At 33.4% G+C, this 22,587-nt stretch overlaps 1 protein-coding gene across 1 annotated transcript in view; it reads left to right on the forward strand.

Moving 5' to 3' along the window:
• The window catches only part of ERBB4 (erb-b2 receptor tyrosine kinase 4), a 1,231,960-nt gene that overhangs the window by 1,186,213 nt on the left and 23,160 nt on the right, over positions 1-22,587 (forward strand). The window contains exons 25-27 of the mRNA XM_082396354.1: positions 1,293-1,439; positions 3,518-3,615; positions 4,983-5,153. Coding sequence (XP_082252480.1) covers positions 1,293-1,439; positions 3,518-3,615; positions 4,983-5,153 — 416 coding nt within the window. The remainder of the gene's footprint in view (positions 1-1,292; positions 1,440-3,517; positions 3,616-4,982; positions 5,154-22,587) is intronic.

A 22,587-nucleotide genomic window follows, 5' to 3' on the forward strand; every position in this document is an offset into this window, starting at 1 on the left:
TTAACTTGTTCCAGCCTGCCTCATGGACACTGAGTTTTAATCATCAGTTCTATGAATCATTCTTTAGTATGCAAAATCAAGTAGGGTTTTATAAAGATCAAACAGTGAAATTGTGTCACTAGTTACATGTTTATATTATACCTAAGAATCATAAGATGTAAATATTAACTAAAAAAATCAGATAATCGTTAATGATACTATTATGAAGGATAATTTGAAGTTTACATATACTTTTATACTTTAAGCTTTGCATTTTTATTATCAGTCAATGATAACTCTTATGAGCTAAAAATTACTTCTGTTTGAATGAATAATTCATTACAGATGGCAGTGGAAAAGAAAACATAGACATAATTAGTTTTATATTAAAAGATACTTGTATATGCATCAATCAAAATTCACTTGCTAATACTATTGTGCCCACATAGCTATTTCTGAACTAACAACCTTTATCCTTAAGAAAACTATAACTTTTAAATTATATAATTATTAGATTATAAAGAAGAGATCTGTATTGTGTATGTTATTGCTCAAATCAGAATCATTATTCTTATCAAAGTTGGCTATTTGCATGCTAGTATTTAGAGTATTTGCTTTTACTGAGGAAATCAGTGTTCTAGTGATTCAAGAAACCGTTCTTATTGTCTAAGGAATAGACTATTATTGATTCACTTCAATTTTGGAAAGCTCACTTTACATGTATTTTATCTTACATATGGATCATTCTTCAGTCAGTCTCTCATATGTGCTAAAGAAATGAATCTGTTTTATTCCACTTGTTCTCTTTGTGTTAGTTAAAAAAAAAAAGCACAATTATTTACTATAACATAAGTAATCATTCTGGAACCCCAGCTTGGCCTTTAGGGCTTTTAATAGTAAAGATGCTAATCTCAAAATTAGTCAATATCAGATTTTACCTAATCATATTTATTTGGTACTGAGTACCCATGTGTATAGTAAATAAATTGTTTTATAGGCTCTAATGTGGTGAAACAAATTGGGTCAACAATCATTAGCATTACTTATAAGTAGAAATGGGGAACAGATTCTGTCCACTCTGTAATTGTCTCTGCTACCCATTAAAAATTTCAGTGACAATGATATAAGAAAATTAAATTTCCCACAAAGATTTTGTCATTGGGCTTCTCATGTGGACATAGGAATCTGAAGAGCCTTTCTTTAGACTATTTCTAATTACCCTCTAAGAAGTGTTCTTTTGCCACTGGCATATTGCTGGTTTCTTCAAAGTATATTGTTAATATGCTTATGTAAGAATTTGATCTCCCATTTAGGAGTCACTATATGGGAACTGATGACCTTTGGAGGAAAACCCTATGATGGAATTCCAACCAGAGAAATCCCCGATTTGTTAGAGAAAGGAGAACGTTTGCCCCAGCCTCCCATCTGCACTATTGATGTTTATATGGTCATGGTCAAATGTAAGATTGCAAAATTATGTTGTCATCCTCATCATCATTCTTAGTAATTAATCAACCTGCACAATTTTTCTGTATATTGAAAAATATAAAAGTTTAAATATAATTGTGAAAAGGAGCATGTAAACCCCTGTGTTTGCTGTGATTCTTGTTAATATGAAGCAATATCATGCTTTCATGCTATGAAGTCAACGTTGTATGATTCTTACCCTTCTTATTTATTTCACTTTGATTCTTATCATTTCCATGACAATGAAACTGTTTCTCATAAAGAGATGTAATTAATCACAGTAATGCTAATACTCTTTACAGGAAAAAAGCAGACTAAATAAATGATCTACACATAAAGAAAAAATCTTGAAACTAATAGTTTAAAAAAATGAATTAAATGGAAATAGGTTTACCAGTTTCAGTCAACAGAAAATTAGCAAGACAGAATGGGAAGTGGAAAGACATGAATCTACATTGAACTACAAAGATTATGAATGTTTACTTTCTTTCAATTTGATAATTTGTTTACAACTAACTCTCTTACTTTTCTTTCTCCCTTCTAGGCCGCAGACACATATGTGTTATAAATGTATTTTGGAAGCCTAGACTCTTAATTTAAATAGAATTAGGGAAGTCTCTGGAGTTTCTGACTTAATTTAAATGAGATTAGCATTCAGCAATCTTTCTTGTGTAATGTGAGGTTTTCCCCTTTTGATTTACACAGGGTTAGCAAAGAAACAAACTGGTGAAGGTGAATAAGCATCTTATTAATAAGAGACTTTGGACAGGTCTACTCAGATTTATACTTGTGACATGTGTGATACATTCTGACAGTGAGGGAAGAAATTTAAAATGTGCTTTTCACTTCAGGTCAGCATGCCCTTTTCTCTAAAAGTGTAGTTCTGTTTACTCAATATTTAGTTAGGAAGAAACTGATACCTCACTGAGAATTTAACCTTTTCTGGTTCCAATAGAGTTCCAGAAACATTGATTTTCTCATTAACATCTTGGTATCAACAGCATTTTTTTTTTTTTTTTAGTGATTACATATAAAATACAGAGCATTTGAGCTTTGTTAGGAGAGAAAAATATCAAATAATTTTAATGATACATAAAATGACACCCAAAGACTTCCCATAACAAGAATAAAAATTGAACTCGCAGAAAGGAGGAAACAAGTTTTATAGCTTTATTGGGTCAAACATTGTTTGGTAGTCAGCTATGGAGGCTTAAAAACATACATGTATTACATAATTTGATCCCATAACTAGCATGAGATGATTTATATACTTCATTTAGATACTCTGATGAATAATAAAAAATCAGGAAAACATCTTGCCTAATAGCGATTTTTACCTCACTTTTAGGAGTTTTAATATCTAAGAAAAGGGTCATTTGGCAATAAAATCAAGGAAAGCTTGGTGCCTTTATTCTTGTCATTTCATCAGTTAAACAGAGCCTGGGAGTTAAGGCTCTTAATACATAACTTGATAAATTGCTGATAGTATTTTATGCTGGAAAGGCTAGTACTAAGATAAGCTAATCACTATTTCTGAACAAACATTACCAATCACTTTGCATTAGTTTTTTCCCCACCAGGAAAAAAGTAGCATAAGAAAGTTGCTTTCAATTCCTTTTTTCACCTTTTTGCCAGTATACAGCATTGTAACCAAAGTTTTTATTCCATGTCACTCCTGATATAAAATGATAAATTATATTCCAATCACCTTTTCTATACCCATCAAAGAAAAATTTTTTTTTTATTTTTAAATTCTCTTCACACCTACAGAAAAAAAGATCTGAGATTCTGTAAGTTCCCATGGTTAGCCTAGGTTATATTTTCTATGATGAAAAATTAATTTTAAATTATATCAACAAAATAAAAAGCTTGTGTTGTTCTATAATATGTTACATTTAATTATGAATGTCAGCAAACTTATTGAGATAGAATCTCATCTATTGGATTGTTTGTTTCATTAGCTTTCTTTGTTTTTCAAATCATTTTTATTTAAATGATATTTTTCAAACTTAGTCTTTATTTTCATAAAATTATGGATATAGTGACTCTTTTATTGCATGTGAATTTCTAGGTTGGATGATTGATGCTGACAGTAGACCTAAATTTAAGGAACTGGCTGCTGAATTTTCGAGGATGGCTCGAGACCCTCAAAGATACCTAGTTATTCAGGTTTGTACATTTGACTTAGATTTTTGAGAATATCCCAATGACAAACCCACTACAAAACAGTAGTAATATCTGGACTTTGGAACTATGGATATCACCATTCACAAATCAATTAATTAGCTAAGCAAAATATCATGTGAAATGACTTTTACTTGATGTCAGAACCACTTCTAAGCATCTTCCCTTCGTACTCAAGTGCCTCTACTGTTGAACTGCCAGATAATTATGATTATTCATGTACATAAAAAGGCCTTTATCCTCAGACAAACCTTGTAGTACTCTGCTAGTCATGTTCATTGTTATAATCGTCTCTTCTTGGAATAAAAGGAAGATGGATTTTTGTTTTAATCGTGTCCATGTTTGAAGTCAGTGAACTAAAAGTTTCAATATATTGACATATAATATCCTAGAAAAATATTTTAAAATATGTTTTTTTTTCTTTTGAGAGGTATGCAATATTCAAGTAATAACTCAGATTCAGATGAATTAATGTACATAAATAAAATAATAAACCAAAAGAACATTTTATATGTAACACTAGAAAAAAATGTATTTGATCATTTAAAAGTTGTAATATATTTCTTTATGATTATTTTACCTAAACCATAAACAAGTGGACCTTGGATAACACTGAGTTAAGATTCCTCAATAAAACAAGGTAGTGTTTATCTTCATATCAATAGTCTGACATGAAGATAAAAGTCAGGTTTTAGCAGATAATGATTTCTAGCTAACTTTTCCCTAATTAATTTTAATTTTAAAAAGTTTACAAAAATATCACAAAACAAATTTTAAAATTCTATTTAAGAAATAGATGAGGTAAGAGTGTAACTATTGTTTTGGTGTTTCTCCCACCCCCTTTATGTTAATTGCCCCCAGTGCTGTGATTTTGAATGTTATCACTTTAACAATATTATGCTATAGAGCAAACCATGGATCCTATGTATCCTAATAGCTCTACACTATCAAACCAACCAAGTATAATAAAGATTGATAAGTCAATTGCTCTTTCTTTATTATATACTCTTAAAGTCACAGCTCAAACGCCATCTTGACAATGAAACCCACCATTATTCTCAGATCTGAAATGGTTTATGCCTCTCTCAGAATAGCCAGAGCATTCTGCTTTATTCATCTCTAATGGCATTTATCACATTCTTCTTGTATTAAATGTTTTTATCTTACCGTGTCATATCTAAGTATGTTATAGGCTTCTATATGGCTGGTAATTGTGCTAAATAATTATTTTGTTCAATGAGTGCATGAATTTGCAACCATTTTGATATTACATAAATTTGCTACAAAGTTCACATATTTAAAATGAAGGAAAGAATCATTTCTGTGTGTATATCTGATGGGCAATTTTTTAGGGTGATGATCGTATGAAGCTTCCCAGTCCAAACGACAGCAAGTTCTTTCAGAATCTCTTGGATGAAGAGGATTTAGAAGATATGATGGATGCTGAGGAATATCTGGTCCCTCAGGCTTTCAACATCCCACCTCCCATCTATACTTCCAGAGCAAGAATCGACTCAAATAGGGTAAGAAGTAATTACATACCACTTCTCATATTATTTCTGAGAAACAAAGTCATGGAAATACATTGTAAGTACTAAAATTACCAAATAAATTATGTAGCTCAAATCAGTGTGATTCCTAAATTAAAAGCAAGTTATACCAACAAAAGATATGGCAAGCTTGCCATATATAGTTAATTTTGGAAGGTAAGCATGGGCAATACAACATGCACTCTGAAATATCTTCAAGATTTCAAAAGGAGAAACTTTTCTTCATCTTAAGTCAGTTAAAAAAAAACCTTAATTTTTGAAAATCTACAATCAATTCAAACTAATAAATCTGTACGTGTTTGTATATAAATGAAAATTCTTCCCAAGATAGGCTCTCTACATTTTTTCTCAATAAAATGACATGACGTGTTAGTCAAGAGACAATACAAATACAACTCTTTTTTACTCATTTAGGAGACATTAAATATCTTCTGGCAAGTTGAAGTAGAAACAGAAGAGTGTGCAATCCTTTGGACTAAGTCATTCATATTGGGAGGGCTTCTGAATAATTTCTAAGATGCAGATTTAACTTTTGAAAGAAGCTTCTGAAAGGAGTTTCCATTTCATTTTAAATATTAAGCCCACTCTATATGAATACCATTCTTTCTCTGAAAACTGTCAATCCATGTATTCATTCATTTGTTTATTTTTGAAAATTCATTCATCGTTCATTCAACATTTATTTATTTATTTATTTACTTTTTGATAGAGTCAGCATTTATTAAGTGCCTAATGTATTCCAGGCCCTTCTTTTTTTTTTTTTTTTAATAGATCTTTATTGGAATATAATTGCTTCACAATACTGTGTTAGTTTCTGTTGTACAACAAAGGGAATCAGCCATATGCATACATATATCCACATATCCCCTCCATCTTGAGCCTCCCTCCCATGCTCCCTATCCCACCTTTCTAGGTCATCACAAAGCACTAAGCTGATCTCCCTGTGCTATGCGGCTGCTTCCAACTAGGTAACTATTTTATATTCGGTAGTGTATATGTGTCGATGCTACTCTCACTTGGCCCTAGCCTCGCCCTCCCCCACCATGTCCTCAAGTCCATTCTCTATGTCTACGTCTTTATTCCTGCCCTGCCACTAGGTTCATCAGTACCATTTTTTTTTTTTTTTTAGATTCTGTATGTATGTGTTAGCATACGGTATTTGTTATTCTCTTTCTGGCTTACTTCACTCTGTATGACAGACTCTAGGTCCATCCACCTCAATGCAAATAACTCAATTTCGTTTCTTTTTATGGCTGAGTAATATTCCATTGTATATATGTGCCACATCTGCTTTATCCATTCATCTGTCGATGGACATTTAGGTTGGTTCCATGTCCTGGCTAATGTAAATAGTGCTTCAGTGAACATTGGGGTGCATGTCTCTTTTTTGAATTATGGTTTTCTCAGGGTATATGCCCAGTAGTGGGATTGCTGGGTCATATGGTAGTTCTCTTTTTAGTTTTTTAAGGAACCTCCATACTGTTCTCCATAGTGGCTGTATCAATTTACATTCCCACCAACAGTGCAGGAGGGTTCCTTTTTCACCACACCCTTTCCAGCATTTATTGTTTCTAGATTTTTTGGTAATGGCCATTCTGACCAGTGTGAGGTGATACCTCATTGTAGTTTTGATTTGCATTTCTCTAATGATTAGTGATGTTGAGCATCTTTTCATGTGCCTCTTGGCCATCTAAATGTCTTCTTTGGTGAAATGTCTATTTAGGTCTTCTGCCCATTTTTTAATTGAATTGTTTGTTTTTTTAAATATTGAGTTCCATGAGCTATTTGTATATTTTGGAGATTAATCATTTGTCTGTTGTTTCATTTGTAACAATAAGTTGTTTCACTTATTCCCAGCCTTGTCAATAAGTGGTACTGGGAAAACTGGACAGCTACATGTAAAAGAATGAAATTAGAGCACTACATAACACCATACACAAAAATAACCTCCAAATGGATTAAAGGCCTAAATGTAAGACCAGACACTATAAAACTCTTAGAGGAAAACATAGGAAAAACACTCTTTGACATAAACCCCAGCAAGATCTTTTTTGACCCACCTCCTAGAATAATGAAAATAAAAACAAAAGTAAACAAATGAGACCTAATTAAACTTAAAACCTTTTGCACAGCAAAGGAAACCATAAACATTCAACATTCATTGAGTACCTCTGCATGTAAGCCATTATTAGACACTTGAGATTCAAAAATTTTGGCATAACTACTACTTTCAAGATGTACCAAGTTTAACAAAAGACTCACGAAGATACAAAGACAGAGTGTAGCATGATAGTGTTATAATCAAGTATTCTTTAGCCATTATGGAGCATAGAGAAGCCTGTAATCAATTTCTTCAATTGAAAAGACATAAACGTGTTGCTTAATTTTTTCTAGAAAGCAATTCTTTTCTCTTGGTCTCCTCCTCCCTCTAAGAACATTGTCGTAGCTCATGGAACAAACAGCATCCTCTTTGTCTTGACCATCGGCATAAGAAAACTTTCAATTTACTGCTCATTCTCTAAAACAAAGTAATTTGCTTTGTTTCAAACTGACAGCAATGATAAACCTAGTGTTTACTATGTGTCAACACATATATATTGTCTCTTAATCCTTATAACAATCCCATGAGGTTCTATTATCATTATTTCCATTTTACAAATGAAGAAACTTGTCACAAAGTTAAGTGACTTGAATGGTGTCACACGGCCAATGGAAGAGCCAGATCAGTCTGTCTGTACTACACATACTATTGCTTCACAGTGATTAGAACATGTTATTTTCAATATGGTTGTTTTTCTTGGCATCAACCTCAACCTCTGAGATACATGTTGTTTGGGAAACTCCCTAGGTTTTTTCTTGTAAAATGCATCTCCCAACCTGCCCTATACTTTTTGCCCACCTACCCCCGTTTAGAAGGTCTGGTATAGAAAGAGACAAAGATAGAGACCTCAAATAATTTCTCATTCATATGAAAAATATGTCTTGTAGCTCAGTGGAGAGGAGGTAGAACTAAAAATTTTAAAAATTATATCAACTGATAGATATTGAGAATCAGTGTTTTGTTTATGGCAAGGCAAAACATCTTTAAGGTGTATAAAAGAGGCACCATTTTCTGCTCTGTACACTTAGCAAAATGGTCAAATCATACCTTTGACATTTATAATTTTATGTGACAAATTCATTACCTTTATTAAAACAGGGAAATTTCAAGAAAATAGTTTCCTTCCTTAACATGAAATGTTATAAAGGCCAAGGGATTGAATCTTTTCCTGTTTATAAGGATTCTCAAATTCTAGCTTTTCTGTTCATCTTAATTTATGCTCAGTGCAAGGAATTCATAGTAAAAGTTTGAGTTAACTGAATGGAATTAGTAAGACAAAGTAGAAACCACATGAGGAACTATTTGGCCTTTAGTCATCATTTCTTATTCCACGTTATTATTTAAACAATGTTATCTGTATATTTCTTTTTACTTTTTCAGGTCTTTGTTAAAGGAATTGTTCTGAAATATCATTTTATTTTCAGGCATTAAAAAGCCTTATTATTCATCTATAGTTTTCTATTTTTTTCTGTCTGGCTTTATGTAACTTGTATGGTAATTTCTAGTATGTGCAAATGCTGTTTTCCCCCCTTCTTTCCTATAAAGCTAATTTGTATTATTTTATAGTTAGAAAATGTTACTTCAATTTTAGGTTCTGTGACCAACTTACGTGGTAAGGGAACATTTTAAAGTGAATTTTAATCAAAGGAGTTTTGAGCATATTTGTTGGACTTTGAAACCAAAAAGTAATTCAGTTTTTATATATAGACTCCCCTGCTCACTAGCTGAAAGGCTTAAAGTTCTGAATATCTTTACAACTTTGCTTCCTCATTTGTAAAATAAACACAATAGTACATATATGATTGTTAGGCAATTAACTTAAAAAAATTGCAGAGTATCTGAAATGCTAGGCAAATCAATACTTAGTCCCTTCTTTTAGAATCACCCAAATTTCATTTTTACTTGTTTCCTTGTCAATATTGTAAACAATTATATTCTTTTATAAAGTTTTCTACACATTGTCTATGAAAAACATGTTGATGCAATCACTGCTTGACAAGCAAATTATTTCTGTTGATGTCTTCTTATAGAAAATAAGTTATGGAAGTTATTTTTATTATGCTTTTCATTATTTCAAATTCTATATATATTTTGATAAATTATAACCTTAAAGCAGTGAGTCAACTAAAAATACAATGTTGACTTTTATCTAGAAAGTTGATAGATACAAAAGCAAGTAATGCTAGAAAACATTCATCTAATTTATATCTATTGTTGTTATTATTGTTAGATATCCTTTTAATATTGTCTCAAAAACTTTACCAAAATAATATACCAAAAGCACTTACTGTAACATGATGTAGAATAGGAAAACGTGAGAAGCTATCTAAACTGCAAACTTCAGTTCTCTGTATCTGTAAAATGGGGACAAAAAAATTCCTCACAGAATATTGTGATGGTTGACTTTCTAATATATCTAAGCATGTTGTCCATTGATGGATGTAGTGGGTGTTCAATTGTGTTGAAATAAATAAGACCAACTATTTATTCAGAGCTATTTATTCAGGGCTATTTATTCAGAGCTTACTATAACAAGGGAGTCAACCACTGTCACTTGTGTTTTGGGAGAGACTCAAGGGCAGACGGAGGAATGGGTAACATTTACAGTGGAGAAAAAGGAAGGCTTCAGGAATGCCCTGATTGGAGGCTATTGGCATAGGGAATCTAAAAGAGGGCTAACTAGAAGCAGAGCATCCTATGGGTTAAGTGTACATATTTGGCTTTCTCTGGTTGGCTCCAAGTTGAAAGTGGTGACAAAAATTAGGGAAGCTGCTAGTTATTAATCAAATCCTGGTCATTTAGGGCCAATTGTTAACAGAAGTTATTGTTTAGCTTCCTGGATTGCTACTAAAGGTAACAATGAGGCTTCCTGCAAGTCTGATTTACAAGTCAACTGCATTCCTGGGCTGTTTATTTTAGCTATGGTTTTCTGGGCAGGTTGCTGTAAGTGTGAATTAGACTACTGATTTCATATATGATCCAGCCATTGTCTGTTTATATATTCAGTCTATCAAGAGGTTTTAGGTTCCCTTGCTGCCTTTCTTTTCTCTTGACATATTTATTTAAATGCATACTGCCTTACATTTTCAACTAAGTGTTTAGTACGATTTTGGAATTTCTGCACGGATTTTTTTTCTGTTAATATGGATACGTTTTGTCTCTTTCTTTTGAGTTACCCAGATTTATGTTTGTTTAGTATAATGAGCTGTATATTAAACGCAACAGCAATGAATAAGAATGGCTAATACATTGATGTGGCTAAAGATATTTTAGCTTTAATGATATTAGAAAGTTGAATTTAATGTAAAAGCTTCAGTGCATTTTTATAGATGAGGACATGTTTCAATTGTTGCAGGATCATTCAGTCATTTGTGGTGAGTAGTTTTAAAGATTAAGTGTACTACCTCTTTCAGAAAACATCAACAAACACATCAAGTATCCAGGCCAGGGGAAGACAGAGCAACTGTCTTCCTCTGTAGCTGCTCCACATTGGTAGAGCGGGTGATCCACAATGGATCTATCATTACAATTTAAAGTTTTCTCCGCTTCTTTCCAATCTGCTAAGAAATAACTCTATTAACAGATTTGCATTTTTCCTCCTCTTTGTCCTTTCCCTTCTAGGATGGGTATATAAATGAATTGAAAAACTGGACAAAGTATGGGCAGGAAAAGTGAAGGGTGAAGAAAAAAAAAGGGGTTTAGTATTACACAAATTTGATCAACTTCTAAATAATTGAATATAGGCTGAATATTTGACTGCTCAGAAAATATAATTCTATATACTTTATTTTATACCTCTATCACTTTGCCATCAGTTAAGATTTCATAACTTTGATAAAGATATTTTAGCAAGGGTTTTAACATATATTGTAATGATCTTTGAGATTTTTACTAATCTACAGGAAAGAAAGAAAGAAAGAAAGAAAGAGAGGAAGGAAGGAAGGAAGAAGGAAAGAGAAATATAAGACACCTTTGGCCTCCCCTGTAGGATTTATGATCTTGTGCTATGTATGCTTCCTAATGATGCATAAACTAGTAGAAATTCAAGCAAAATGAGAATGCAGAAACAGTGATGTCATTCTTAATAATGACATTTGAAGCTATGAAAGTTTCAATTGGGTTTGTCTTTACAATTTAGTAAATCAAAACCTTGACTTATTTTATGAAATTAAAAACATAGTAATAGTAATATCAGCTGAAACTTGAGTTCTTACTATAACCTAAGTACTATACTAAGTGTTTTAAATTAACTATTTCACAAAGCTCTATGAGGTAGGTAATAATATATGTCCCATTTTAAGAGTTAAGGAAATTAATATGTGGAGAGGTTAGATAATTTACAAATGATAAGAGGCAGAGCTATTAATTAATAAAGTCTAGCTCTCAGTAGTCCCACATGGGAGCCATATTCCTAAAATAACAAAGAGGTTGCGGGAAGGAAGTTCCTTATTTCAAGTTACTATTAAACTTCTTACAACTTATGAAACTAACACTTTTCATTTCCTTAATGATAATTGGATAAAAGAAACTAAGTTGGATGTCAGGAATCTCACATTCTAGGACTAACTCTTTGACACTTCAGCCTTGGTCATATTACTTAATCAGATTCAGTTTCTTTACTTCAATGATGAGAAGATTGAACTAGATCACTTAAAAGCTCCTTGTAATTTTAACTATCTTTTCAGAGGACGACTTTTCAAAATAATCATTTATTTTATGCATTCATATTATATTTTCTTCTAGAAAATATTTAATTGAAAAATGCCCCAAAACATTTTGGGTTACCTCTATACACAACTTTTTTTTCCTTTTGTGATTGATTATAGAAGAGAAAAACCTAAGGACACATGTTAAGGAAGCACCTCATAGCTAAATGATGTAGTGGGAAAATTTTGTGATGATATAACAAGGTTACTCTGGTTGCAGTTTACCAAGGATCAATATCAATTCTAACAACAGCTGCTACTTGATGATAAATGAGTGTAGTCTCAGGTTATTGGTTTTACATTACTTCCAAAATATGTCAAGGATTCCTGCACAGTATCCTTGATATGATACTTGGGTATCTTTTTTTTTTTTAATTTTATCTATCAAGACAGGAGAAGGAGCTCTTACTAAGACACTCCATATCGCTAGGTATTTTTTGCCCCAAAGTGTTACCTATCATCTAAGTAGTAATCTTTTAACTTGTTAGTTTATTATGGTGAAACAGTAAATGAATTAATACATTGAATGCTTATCTTGGGCCAGGCACTGTGTTGGGCAACGAGGGTACAGAGTTGAAAGACAAATCTTCTTCCCTCAAAGACTTCACATTCCGTTTGAGGAGATAATATTCTGAGAGCAGTATGCCAGGTATTGTAGGAAAAAGACCAAATCAGCTAAAGAGGCTATAGAAAGTCATTTGCGGCTCTATCATTATTGGATTTAGCTTGGAATAGAAGTAGAGTTTTGGTAGAGTGGGACTGAAATGGATCAAAAGGAAAGCAAAAATCAAAACCAAACAAAAACCCCAGCATGAGCAAAGACAAGGAGATGTGTTTTTAACTATACTTTAAAAAAATCCTTGTTTTTGTAATACTTCTATACTACACATGCCTAAGAACTCTTTTATGTTATGAAGAGATATGATGGATCCTCTCCCAATTTTCCTATTTTTTGTCAGTGTTATGAAGGCTTGAAATGTGGTTTTAAAATCTTTTGCTTTTCATTAAAATCATCCAATTAAAAGCAAAATCCTTTTTGGTCTTCCTATAAAACAGCTCTCAAATTCCTATCTTCTGTTTCTCCTGCCATGACTCTAATTCAGGGCCTCATCACTTCACAGGAATTACTACAAAATCATTCTGACAGCTACATTTTTAAAATTTCTTCAGACAGGCTCAATTTCTACATATAAGGTTTACCAAATAAAAGACAATACTGTGAATATTTCAAGCACCTGATCATTTATTAGCACTAACTCCTTTCGCTTTATTTTGTCCTCATCTATTGAGAGTATGCCTTTCATTTTCATCAATGGGATAAACTTGAATGATATATATTGTATTAGATTTTGCTTTATATGATATATAGTCTTATTGTCACTAACAGTTGAAGGAATTTTGAACATTTATCCTAGGAAATGCCTTGGCCATTCCAGTTGCCTTACCCATTCCAGTTGATAATTTCCAGTTATCCTAGGAAATGCCTTGACCATTCCACTGCAGTTTATTTTCCACTGCTGTCTACTCACACACATAAAATTGCCCAGAGCTGCAAGCTTTATCCCTACGTTGATCTCTTTCAAAATACAGATCATGTTGGTGCTTTCTGTTTTAGTTTGGAGGTATGGGTGGGTAGTTTATATATTTTAACAAAGAACTGTTTCTCCTTATGCATGGTAGATTTGTTTATTTTCTTTTTTCCCCTAAATAGAACATAACATCAAATTGCATTTGTTAGTCTCCCAAGTTCTTGGACATTATTGGGATATCAAAAATAACTCTGATCTCTCTGATTTGCCACTAATTGGGGGTATCCCTCATTCTCTCAAATGATTAATTTATCAGCAAAATATCTATGCCTTTTTGTACAATGTTTTCTCTACCAGTGACTTTCTTAAAGTCTGGTTATATTGTTTTAGTTATATTACTCTTTGTAAGCTTTACTTTTCTTTAACGAAGTACTTTTTTCCATTGTTATTATTGTTTTATTTCTCCCTGACTCCTCAAGGATTTAGATAGAGTTTAGGTCATGACGTCATGTTAGACGTAATGATAAACGTTTTATAGTACCAGCTCTGGATTCTTCATTTAACCCTATATTTAGGAATTACACACAAAATTAAATTATTTTTCAATTTCTTAAGAAAGATATCATTTTTAGACTTCTTTCTCAAATTGTATCTCCAGGTTTCATAGAAATCACTTCCAGCAGATTTGGACTTGGGGTAGCACCTCCTCGTTATAGTACATTATGATTTCCTCTACAGTTGTTTATTCTTTAGAAAATCTGTTCTTTCTGTTGGAAAATGAAAGATTAAAACTAAATACCAATGCCTATAAATGCATGCTTGCAGATACAATAGAGGTGGTATATTTCCTAGAGCATGGTAAATCAGTGTGATCCACTGACCCTGGCTGAAGTGGCGACAAGATATTTAGAACTGCCCATCCTCAAAGCTGAGGAAGGAGAGGAGGTTGGCAGTAAATACAAAATAGTAAGAAGAATAATATGTTATTTCCTGTACATAAAATTCCATGCTTCCATTTACACACAGACACCTGACTCTTCTTACCATACCAACAACATAATCTTCTTCCCTCTTATTTTCCATTTTGTTTTCCTTCCTTTCCCCTGGTATTTATGTCCTTCTGTAGTCACTCGTTTCAACTAGATTTTCCCCAAATAGAAATATAACCAGTGTGGTTTGCCCTTGATCCAAGTATATAGATCAACTCTTAGTAATTTGCACCACTGAGCTGCCCCATTGTAGTATGAGGTGACATGTAAGTAGTTATATATCCATAGAGTGCCAGAGCTGGGATCTTAAAGACCTTCTAGTACAAACACTCTCTTCTTACAGTTTGTAAACTGATACTAGGAAAGATAAAATCCAGAGCTCTGTGTCCTTTACTTTGAAGGGAGAGGTGGGAAGCCATGCTCTGATCTTTCACATCTAACATTTAACCCTCTATTGGTTCTATCTGCTTTTTTACTGGTCCAAACCCTGGACATCTTGATTTTGACTTCAAGTCTAATGAGATTTAGCATCAATTGGTTTAAAAGGCTCCTGCTGGGAGTGCAGTGAGAGGCCTGCTGCTGTTTTACCTCCTCTGTTTATTCTCCTGTGAGACTCCCTGTAATCAAGAGTTAATGGTTTAGGAGGATCAAATGGAACTGATAGAGCCGAAATCGAAGGAAAAACAGGGAGAACAACGTCTGTGTTGGGACTCAGTAATTACATGCTTGAAGATAAAAGGATCCTTACAAGTTTTACAAATGTTTCAAAGTTTTCAAACACAAACTTAAATATAACTACCACTTATTGATCACATATTTGTGTGTTAGGTTCTGCTCTGAGCTTTTGCATTTATTACCCTTAATCTTCACAACAAGGATAAGCTGAATTTACTGTTTACATTTTACAGAGGCAGAAACTAACATAGAGAGGCAAAGTCTTTTTGCTGAGACTTCCAGCTTGTATGGTAAAAAGTGAGATTTGAACACAGACCTGTCTTGTCTACAGTCTAAACTTTTAACACCCACCCTTCATTTGGTAAAAGAACGTGGAAAATCAATGTATCATCTCTGAAAAATAATGAACAACATATAAATAAAAGCCTATAAAGCCATTAAGAACAATGCTATTGAAGTTATTTATTGACACGAAAAGATGCCAATAATATATAGTTTTAATGAAAATGCTTCAAGGTAGTATATGCAATATGATCTAACATCAAATATTATGCATCCAAATATTAACAGTGATTATTTATGACTGCATGGTTTTTATTTCCTACTTTCTGTTAATATATATTCTATGATTTTTCTAAAATATGAATGTAGTGCTTATAAAAAATAAATTTTTAAAAGAAACAATTAATTTTATAAATTGGCCATTCAAAAAAAAAAAAAGCCTAATGATTACTCAAACTATTAAAACACAGTTATTACAGATTTCTTATTTCTTTAATTTTTAAAAAAATATTTGGGACAATTTTTATGAAACCTTTTTTTATTTTAGCCTACTATTTTGAAAAGTACCCTCACCCCTTCTTACCCTCTGAGGATTCAAAGTCCACTACAAGCAATACATTATAAAAACAGAGTCACTTTCATTCCTGGAATATTCACAAAAATAAGAGATAACGGAATAATGCTTTAAAGTTTACAAAGAACTTTGACATAGGAGGCATTTTATTTTCACACCAGAATCCTAAGGACACAGTAATTGAAATCCCTGACTTGGTAACTTGGTTGAGAACTTAGTAACTCAAGAACCAAACCAGTATCAGGCCCTCTGACTCCAAAATGAGTGACTCATCTATTAAATAATGATTCACCTGAAAGAACTTGTTGACATCATTGTTTGCTGCTTCTTCATGGGTACTAGAATTGGACACTGCCAAACAGGCCGTGCAACACAGAGAGAACAGGGACCATAGAAATATGGCTTGTTTAAGGAGAGTCTAGTGTTAAAGAACATTTCAGTGATCTTTATGAAGTTATTTTACACTTGAGCAATTGTCAGCTAGCTTAAGAAGCCTTTTTAAACAATCAAAAGAGGCTTCTTCCCTTCTTTGTTCAAAAGTGCTAAAGAAGAAAATCAGAGCCAGGGAGGGAAACAAAGAGGAGGGAGGGGCCACTTAGTGACTTAGATCTGGAATGTTAATGAATGTTTTATCTAAATCATTTAGATGGTTGTTTTTTAGTATTATTGCCGCAAGATTCCCAGCTCTGCTGTACGTCTCATCAAGAAGCCTATTCTTTACTGTATTAGACCTGGAGAGCACAATTGTGAGTTTCTTTACCCTTTACACAATAGAATTGGGAGATTATCATCAACTTTCTATTCATATTTTGTGGAGGTTACTCATGTATGTCTGTATTTATTTATTTATTTTGACAAATCCATCTTTGTCTGCCAAAGCTCCCTGTTCAGGCCAGCTTGCTTGATGATTACTCCTGCAAAGGCTTAAGAGAGAGATGTTCTATTTCCTTCTCAATAAGGATTGATGGCATTTTGGGAGGTTCAGAATATCCTTTGATGGCTCCATGAAACAGATTGGAGAAGATGGTCGTGGGGAGTGGAGAGTGGGCTCGCTCATCAGCTTTCCTCTGTGCACTTTCTGCCTTTCACACACCCGCATCACAAGCATCTTGTGTTTCGGTCCCTTTTGCCATTCACCTGCCCAGATGAGAAGTTCCCTTTTCCCTTTGGAATTCTGACACATCGGAGTGTTCTCAAGAGAGGGTAATGTGTGCTCTGTAGTTTTCACTCAGACACTGTAAATGAATGGCTATGGACCAGCCTCTCATTACACTTGAGCAAAGGTTGAATTGAGAGAGGAGTAGACCACCGTGGAAGAAATTGCAAATACTGTGACGGTATCTCTTGCTGTAAAATATTTTCTATGTTGTGATGAAAGAAGTACTGTAAATCAGAGAGGGGAAGAAATTAGAAGTTTAATTCACAAGCAATTTCATTTCCTTTGTCCAACAAGAATTATAGACATAGTTTAGTAGCACCCATACTTTTGTTGTTGTTGTTGTTGTTGTTGTATCAATACTTCATTTTTTCTTTTTAACATCTTTATTGGGGTACAATTGCTTTACAATGGTGTGTTAGTTTCTGCTGTATAACAAAGTGAATCAGCTATACATATACATATATCCCCATATCTCCTCCCTCTTGCGTCTCCCTCCCTCCCACCCTCCCTATGCCACCCCTCTAGGTGGTCACAGAGCACGGAGCTGATCTCCCTGTGCTATGAAGTTGCTTCCCACTAGCTATCTATGTTACATTTGGTAGTGTATATATGTCCATGCCACTCTCTCACTTTGTCCCAGCTTACCCTTCCCCCTCCCCGTGTCAAGTCCCTTCTCTACATCTCCGTCTTTATTCCTGTCCTGCCCATAGGTTCTTCAGAATCATTTTTTTTTTTTTTTTAGATTCCATATATATGTGTTAGCATATGGTATTTGTTTTTCTCTTTCTGACTTACTTTACTCTGGATGACAGACTCTAACTCCATCCACCTCACTACAAATACCTCCATTTCATTTCTTTTTATGGGTGAATAATATTCCATTGTATATATGTGCCACATCTTCTTTATCCATTCATCTGTCGATGGACACTTAGGTTGCTTCCATGTCCTGGCTATTGTAAATAGAGCTGCAATGAACACTGTGGTACATGACTCTTTTTGAATTATGATTCTGTCAGGGTATATGCCCAGTAGTGGGATTCCTGGGTTGTAGTAACATCCATACTTAATTGTTTTCCCTCTCTGGAAGACAATAATAATGTTGAAAATTCTTTGCGTATTGGAGACATTGAAATGTACATAATTCAGATTCATTTGGAGTTTGGTATAATTTCTTCTTATTTAGAGCCAGGTACTGTAGTTCTGTGTTACAGAGACCAAGCTATTGGTTACTCCTGAGTTTAAATGACTAAACTCATTCTTTTACTCCTTATGATCACATATATTTTTAAGAATATGAGATGACTCACAGAATACATAATAATAAGTGACAACTATTATCACTTATTATGTGCCAGGTAACATAGTAACTGTATAATATTTATTAGTTTATTTAATCTCATGAAAACCCTATGAGATAGTTACTATTATTATCACGTTTTGTACGTGGCAAAGTTGAGCCATGGATATTAAATGACAGAACGGGTAACCTGGCTCAGTATTCCTAGAGGCCATACTCTTCACCACAATGATGCATTACTTCTCACTCTGCTGCTGACCACTTTTTTTGTTTGTTTTTGCTGTTTTATCATTGCCATAAGTTCAGTACGCAGTTCTTTAAAAATGAGATGAATACATTAGTAAATAATTTTAACTTTTTAATTTTTAATTTATCATTAAATTCCTCATAAATGTTAATTTTGATCTTTAAGGGACTATCCAAATAGTCTTACTAGTAGCTGCTTATTCGCTAATTCAGACTCAAAAATTTTCACTTACCTCACTCAAATAGCTGATTATTTCAGGCAGGTATCGAAGAGCATATATTTATTCAATCATTTATTCATTGATCAAACACTTATTAAGGTGTCTACTATGTATCTAATTCCATGGTGGCCCATTAGAGGCACATCCGTCCTGCCCTCAAGAAATTTGCAGATAAGTAGCTAGGCAATAAAATGCAATGAGAAAAGTGTTACAGTAGGGGCAAACAGAATGCATCCGGGGTCATTTGAACAAATTGCTTTTTTTAAGAGGGAAGTGACAAGGCCAGATTTGTTTCTAGTGAGAAAATTGTGACAGCTTTTTAAAATGTGAACTAAAACAAAGACTGATTCTCTCCTGAGTCAAAGGAGACTGCATGAGAACTTTGACGTAAGTGATGGTTCAAACATGTCTTACATTACTCTGTGCTTCTCTTAATGTGCCAGCTTTCCCTGAAAACATCAGCAATAGTAAAGAAATGTTTGAACTCTCCTACCCTGTTTGGTGGAGAAAGAATTCCCATGTCTGTGTTCCTAGTTTCAAATAGCACTTTAGTGAAAACTTCCTTTGGGGCTTCTGGTATTTAGAAACTCAAGTTGGATGGGGTGGACCCCGGAAATTTAATATAATAACAAACAACCCTTTATTTATTGTGCTTCCTTCCTCCCTTCTGGAGGCGGATGATCTAGCATTTTTAAAAATTTTATTTGTGGGCTGCTAAATATTTTATGAATGTTCACCTGACCATATGCTTAGGATGAGATTGCTACTTGTTTTTGCTCTTCTCTTGACCAGATTTTCCAAGCAGGAAAATATGAAGGCATTTCGAAACAAATAATTCACAACCTGGGCTTACGTCAAGCTCTCTTGGAAATATCTTCTCCTCCTGCATAATTGACATTCAGTATGCTTTTGTATGGCAACACACTGGATTAAAATCCTAAAAGTGCTGTCAGTGTGCTGATTTTATTTCAAATTGCTCTCATCTGAGCTTTTGGTTACCTATCTTTCAATAAGAATTTAAGAGATCAGTCATAAGAATGATCCAAGCATCCTCTTCTCATTCATTGTTTTTGGCAAAATCTGAGCTACTAGGTATATTTTTAATATTTAGGTAAGTAAATTTGGGAGAAAGAAGAGAGAGACTAATACAACTAGTTGGTTATGTATTTAAGGAGCTTGCATCCTAAAGGATAACACATATGAAATAGAAACAGTTTGTATAACTCTTGGATATATACTTACAAATAAAAACAGTAAAGGTTCCTATGAGAGCCTGGGATGTTTAACGTTTAAGACTTATGGCATGAAAGACAACCAACCACAGTCTCCTTTTTGATTATGTTCATAAGATCAAGTGTTAATATTTTCTTTTGTCAGAACATAGCTGCACCTTGGCTTAATATCTTCTTTAGAAATGATAAATAAGAATTGTGCCAGTACATAATCAAGGACAAAGTGGCCTGGGAAATAAACTAGGGGCTTTTCTTGTCTGTCTAGTACTTTTTTTGTTGTTTGTTTGGTAGACCTTGGGAAAAAGCCTGGGGTATACAATATGTGGAAAAATCTAATCTATTTTATTTTTCCCAACTCCAAGTCATTTATCAAATTATTTCAGATTGAAAATCTAAGCACTTTTCTGTAACCTAGCTACTTTCTTTCCAAGACATGTCTTTCTTAAAAGTGTTTAGCATGCATTTAAAATCTATAAAATGCTTCAAATCTTAACTTATTAAAGAGGTGACACATAGGAATTCTGTCTCCACCAAACAGGGTAGGAGAGTTCAAACATTTCTTACATTACTATGTGCTTCTCTTGATGTGCCAGCTTTCCCTGAAAACATCAGCGATAGCAGGGAAGAAAAAATTTAATCTAAGCGCACATTCCGGACTGAGGACTTCTTGGCCTGTCGACAATACCTCAGCGTGAATTCTGAGACATAGCTCATGAGGAGTTTGTCTGGATGTGTAGAAATGGTTCAAGAAAATCAAGGCCAACCCATGTTCTCTAGAGATGGGAATTTCTAATGTTTGATTTTCCTTGACTCTCACACCCTCATCATCCAACCCATGTTCTCTAGAGATGGGAATTTCTAATGTTTGATTTTCCTTGACTCTCACACCCTCATCATCTAAAGAAAAGTAATGAAGATTTTATTTCAAGTCATCATAATCTCTACTGTTAGGTCATTCCGTTAATTTGTTTTAGCAGCTTAAGGAATTTATTATTGAACATTTAATATGCACCTTTCTGTGTCTAAGTGCTGAAAGAGCTCTGAAGGGTCTTGCTTTGATTTACTGCTGTACTAAGAAAAGCATATCGTTATTTTTTATTTTCAAAGAAATGTTTTACGATGACTTTAAATGATGTACTAATCTATGTATATATATATAAATATATATTCAACTGAAACTTGTAAATTATTTTTTATTTGTATCAGTAACACCCATCCCTTTTGACAGTTGTTTCAAATGACATGTGATGCTAAATTTGCGAAATGAACTCTATCATCACACAGATAAAAAATAGGTAGCTGTTTGCATACTTTTATTCTGGTATACAAGAAACGTATGCTTGCTTGGTTTGCAGCATTTAGTATAGTGTTGTGTTGTATGAGTGTTACTTGGACAAGTCAGCATTCAGCTGCATTTTTTTTTTTTTTTTTTGATTACTAGAAAAAAATATCATGTTGCACATTTATATAATACATTTTTTTCAAAGATATTTACCATGAACATGAACTTATAAAACTCATAAAACGGGCAGACAGACATTATTATTTCCATTTTACAAATGTGGACACTAAGCTTTGAGGAAAATTTATCTACAGTGGCAGAGCTGTTGGGTGGCAGTTCTCTTCCCTAATCAAGTGATCTCCTCATGTAGCTTCTTCCTTTCCTAGACACTTAGAATTTAATTTGTTTATAACTTTGATCTTCTATACTATTTAGCCATGATTATTCTAAAAAGGCTTTTTGAAACATTTAAAATGATTCTTCCCTACAGGTTTCTGTGATATGCACAGAAACATAGGTGGGTGGTATGTATGACTTAAAATGGATACTTGCAGTGATTTGTGTTTGATCTTATGAGTCAAAACTACATTCTCCATCCGCCTACAGGCAATTTATCCTCAGGGTTTGTCTTTCCTATTGTTCTTACTTAACAATGTATATTCTTCAGGATAAAGCAGAAGGCTGAGCTTCCTAGACCTCCAAAGCATTAGGAAATACGTAGATGTCTCAACATAGATGTCTCAAGTGAGTGTTGTCATACTAGTGATAGAATCCTGAAGCTTTATAACTAGATGTGAAATAGCCATTTCATCTGTAACCATTCATTATTTGTAAAAATACTTTTTTTTTTTGCCATTAGAATTAAGATTTTAAACAACCTCCAGAAATAGTACCTAATTGACAGGAAGAATGAGTGTACTAGATAAGATATAATATTCAGATAATTGTATTGGGATTCAATTTCAATTTAGGACTCACCCTGAGTATCTGCAGAATAAGATGTGTGTAATATATAATTTGAGGAATGCTAAAATCCTTTATTCTGTAAAACATATCCCACTTCCTGGCTGAAGGCCCTGAGATTCTCATTAATAAAGCCAAACTTTAGGTT

This window comes from Balaenoptera borealis (genome assembly GCF_965194805.1).
Source record: "Balaenoptera borealis genome assembly, chromosome: 6".
Lineage (NCBI taxonomy): Eukaryota > Metazoa > Chordata > Mammalia > Artiodactyla > Balaenopteridae > Balaenoptera > Balaenoptera borealis.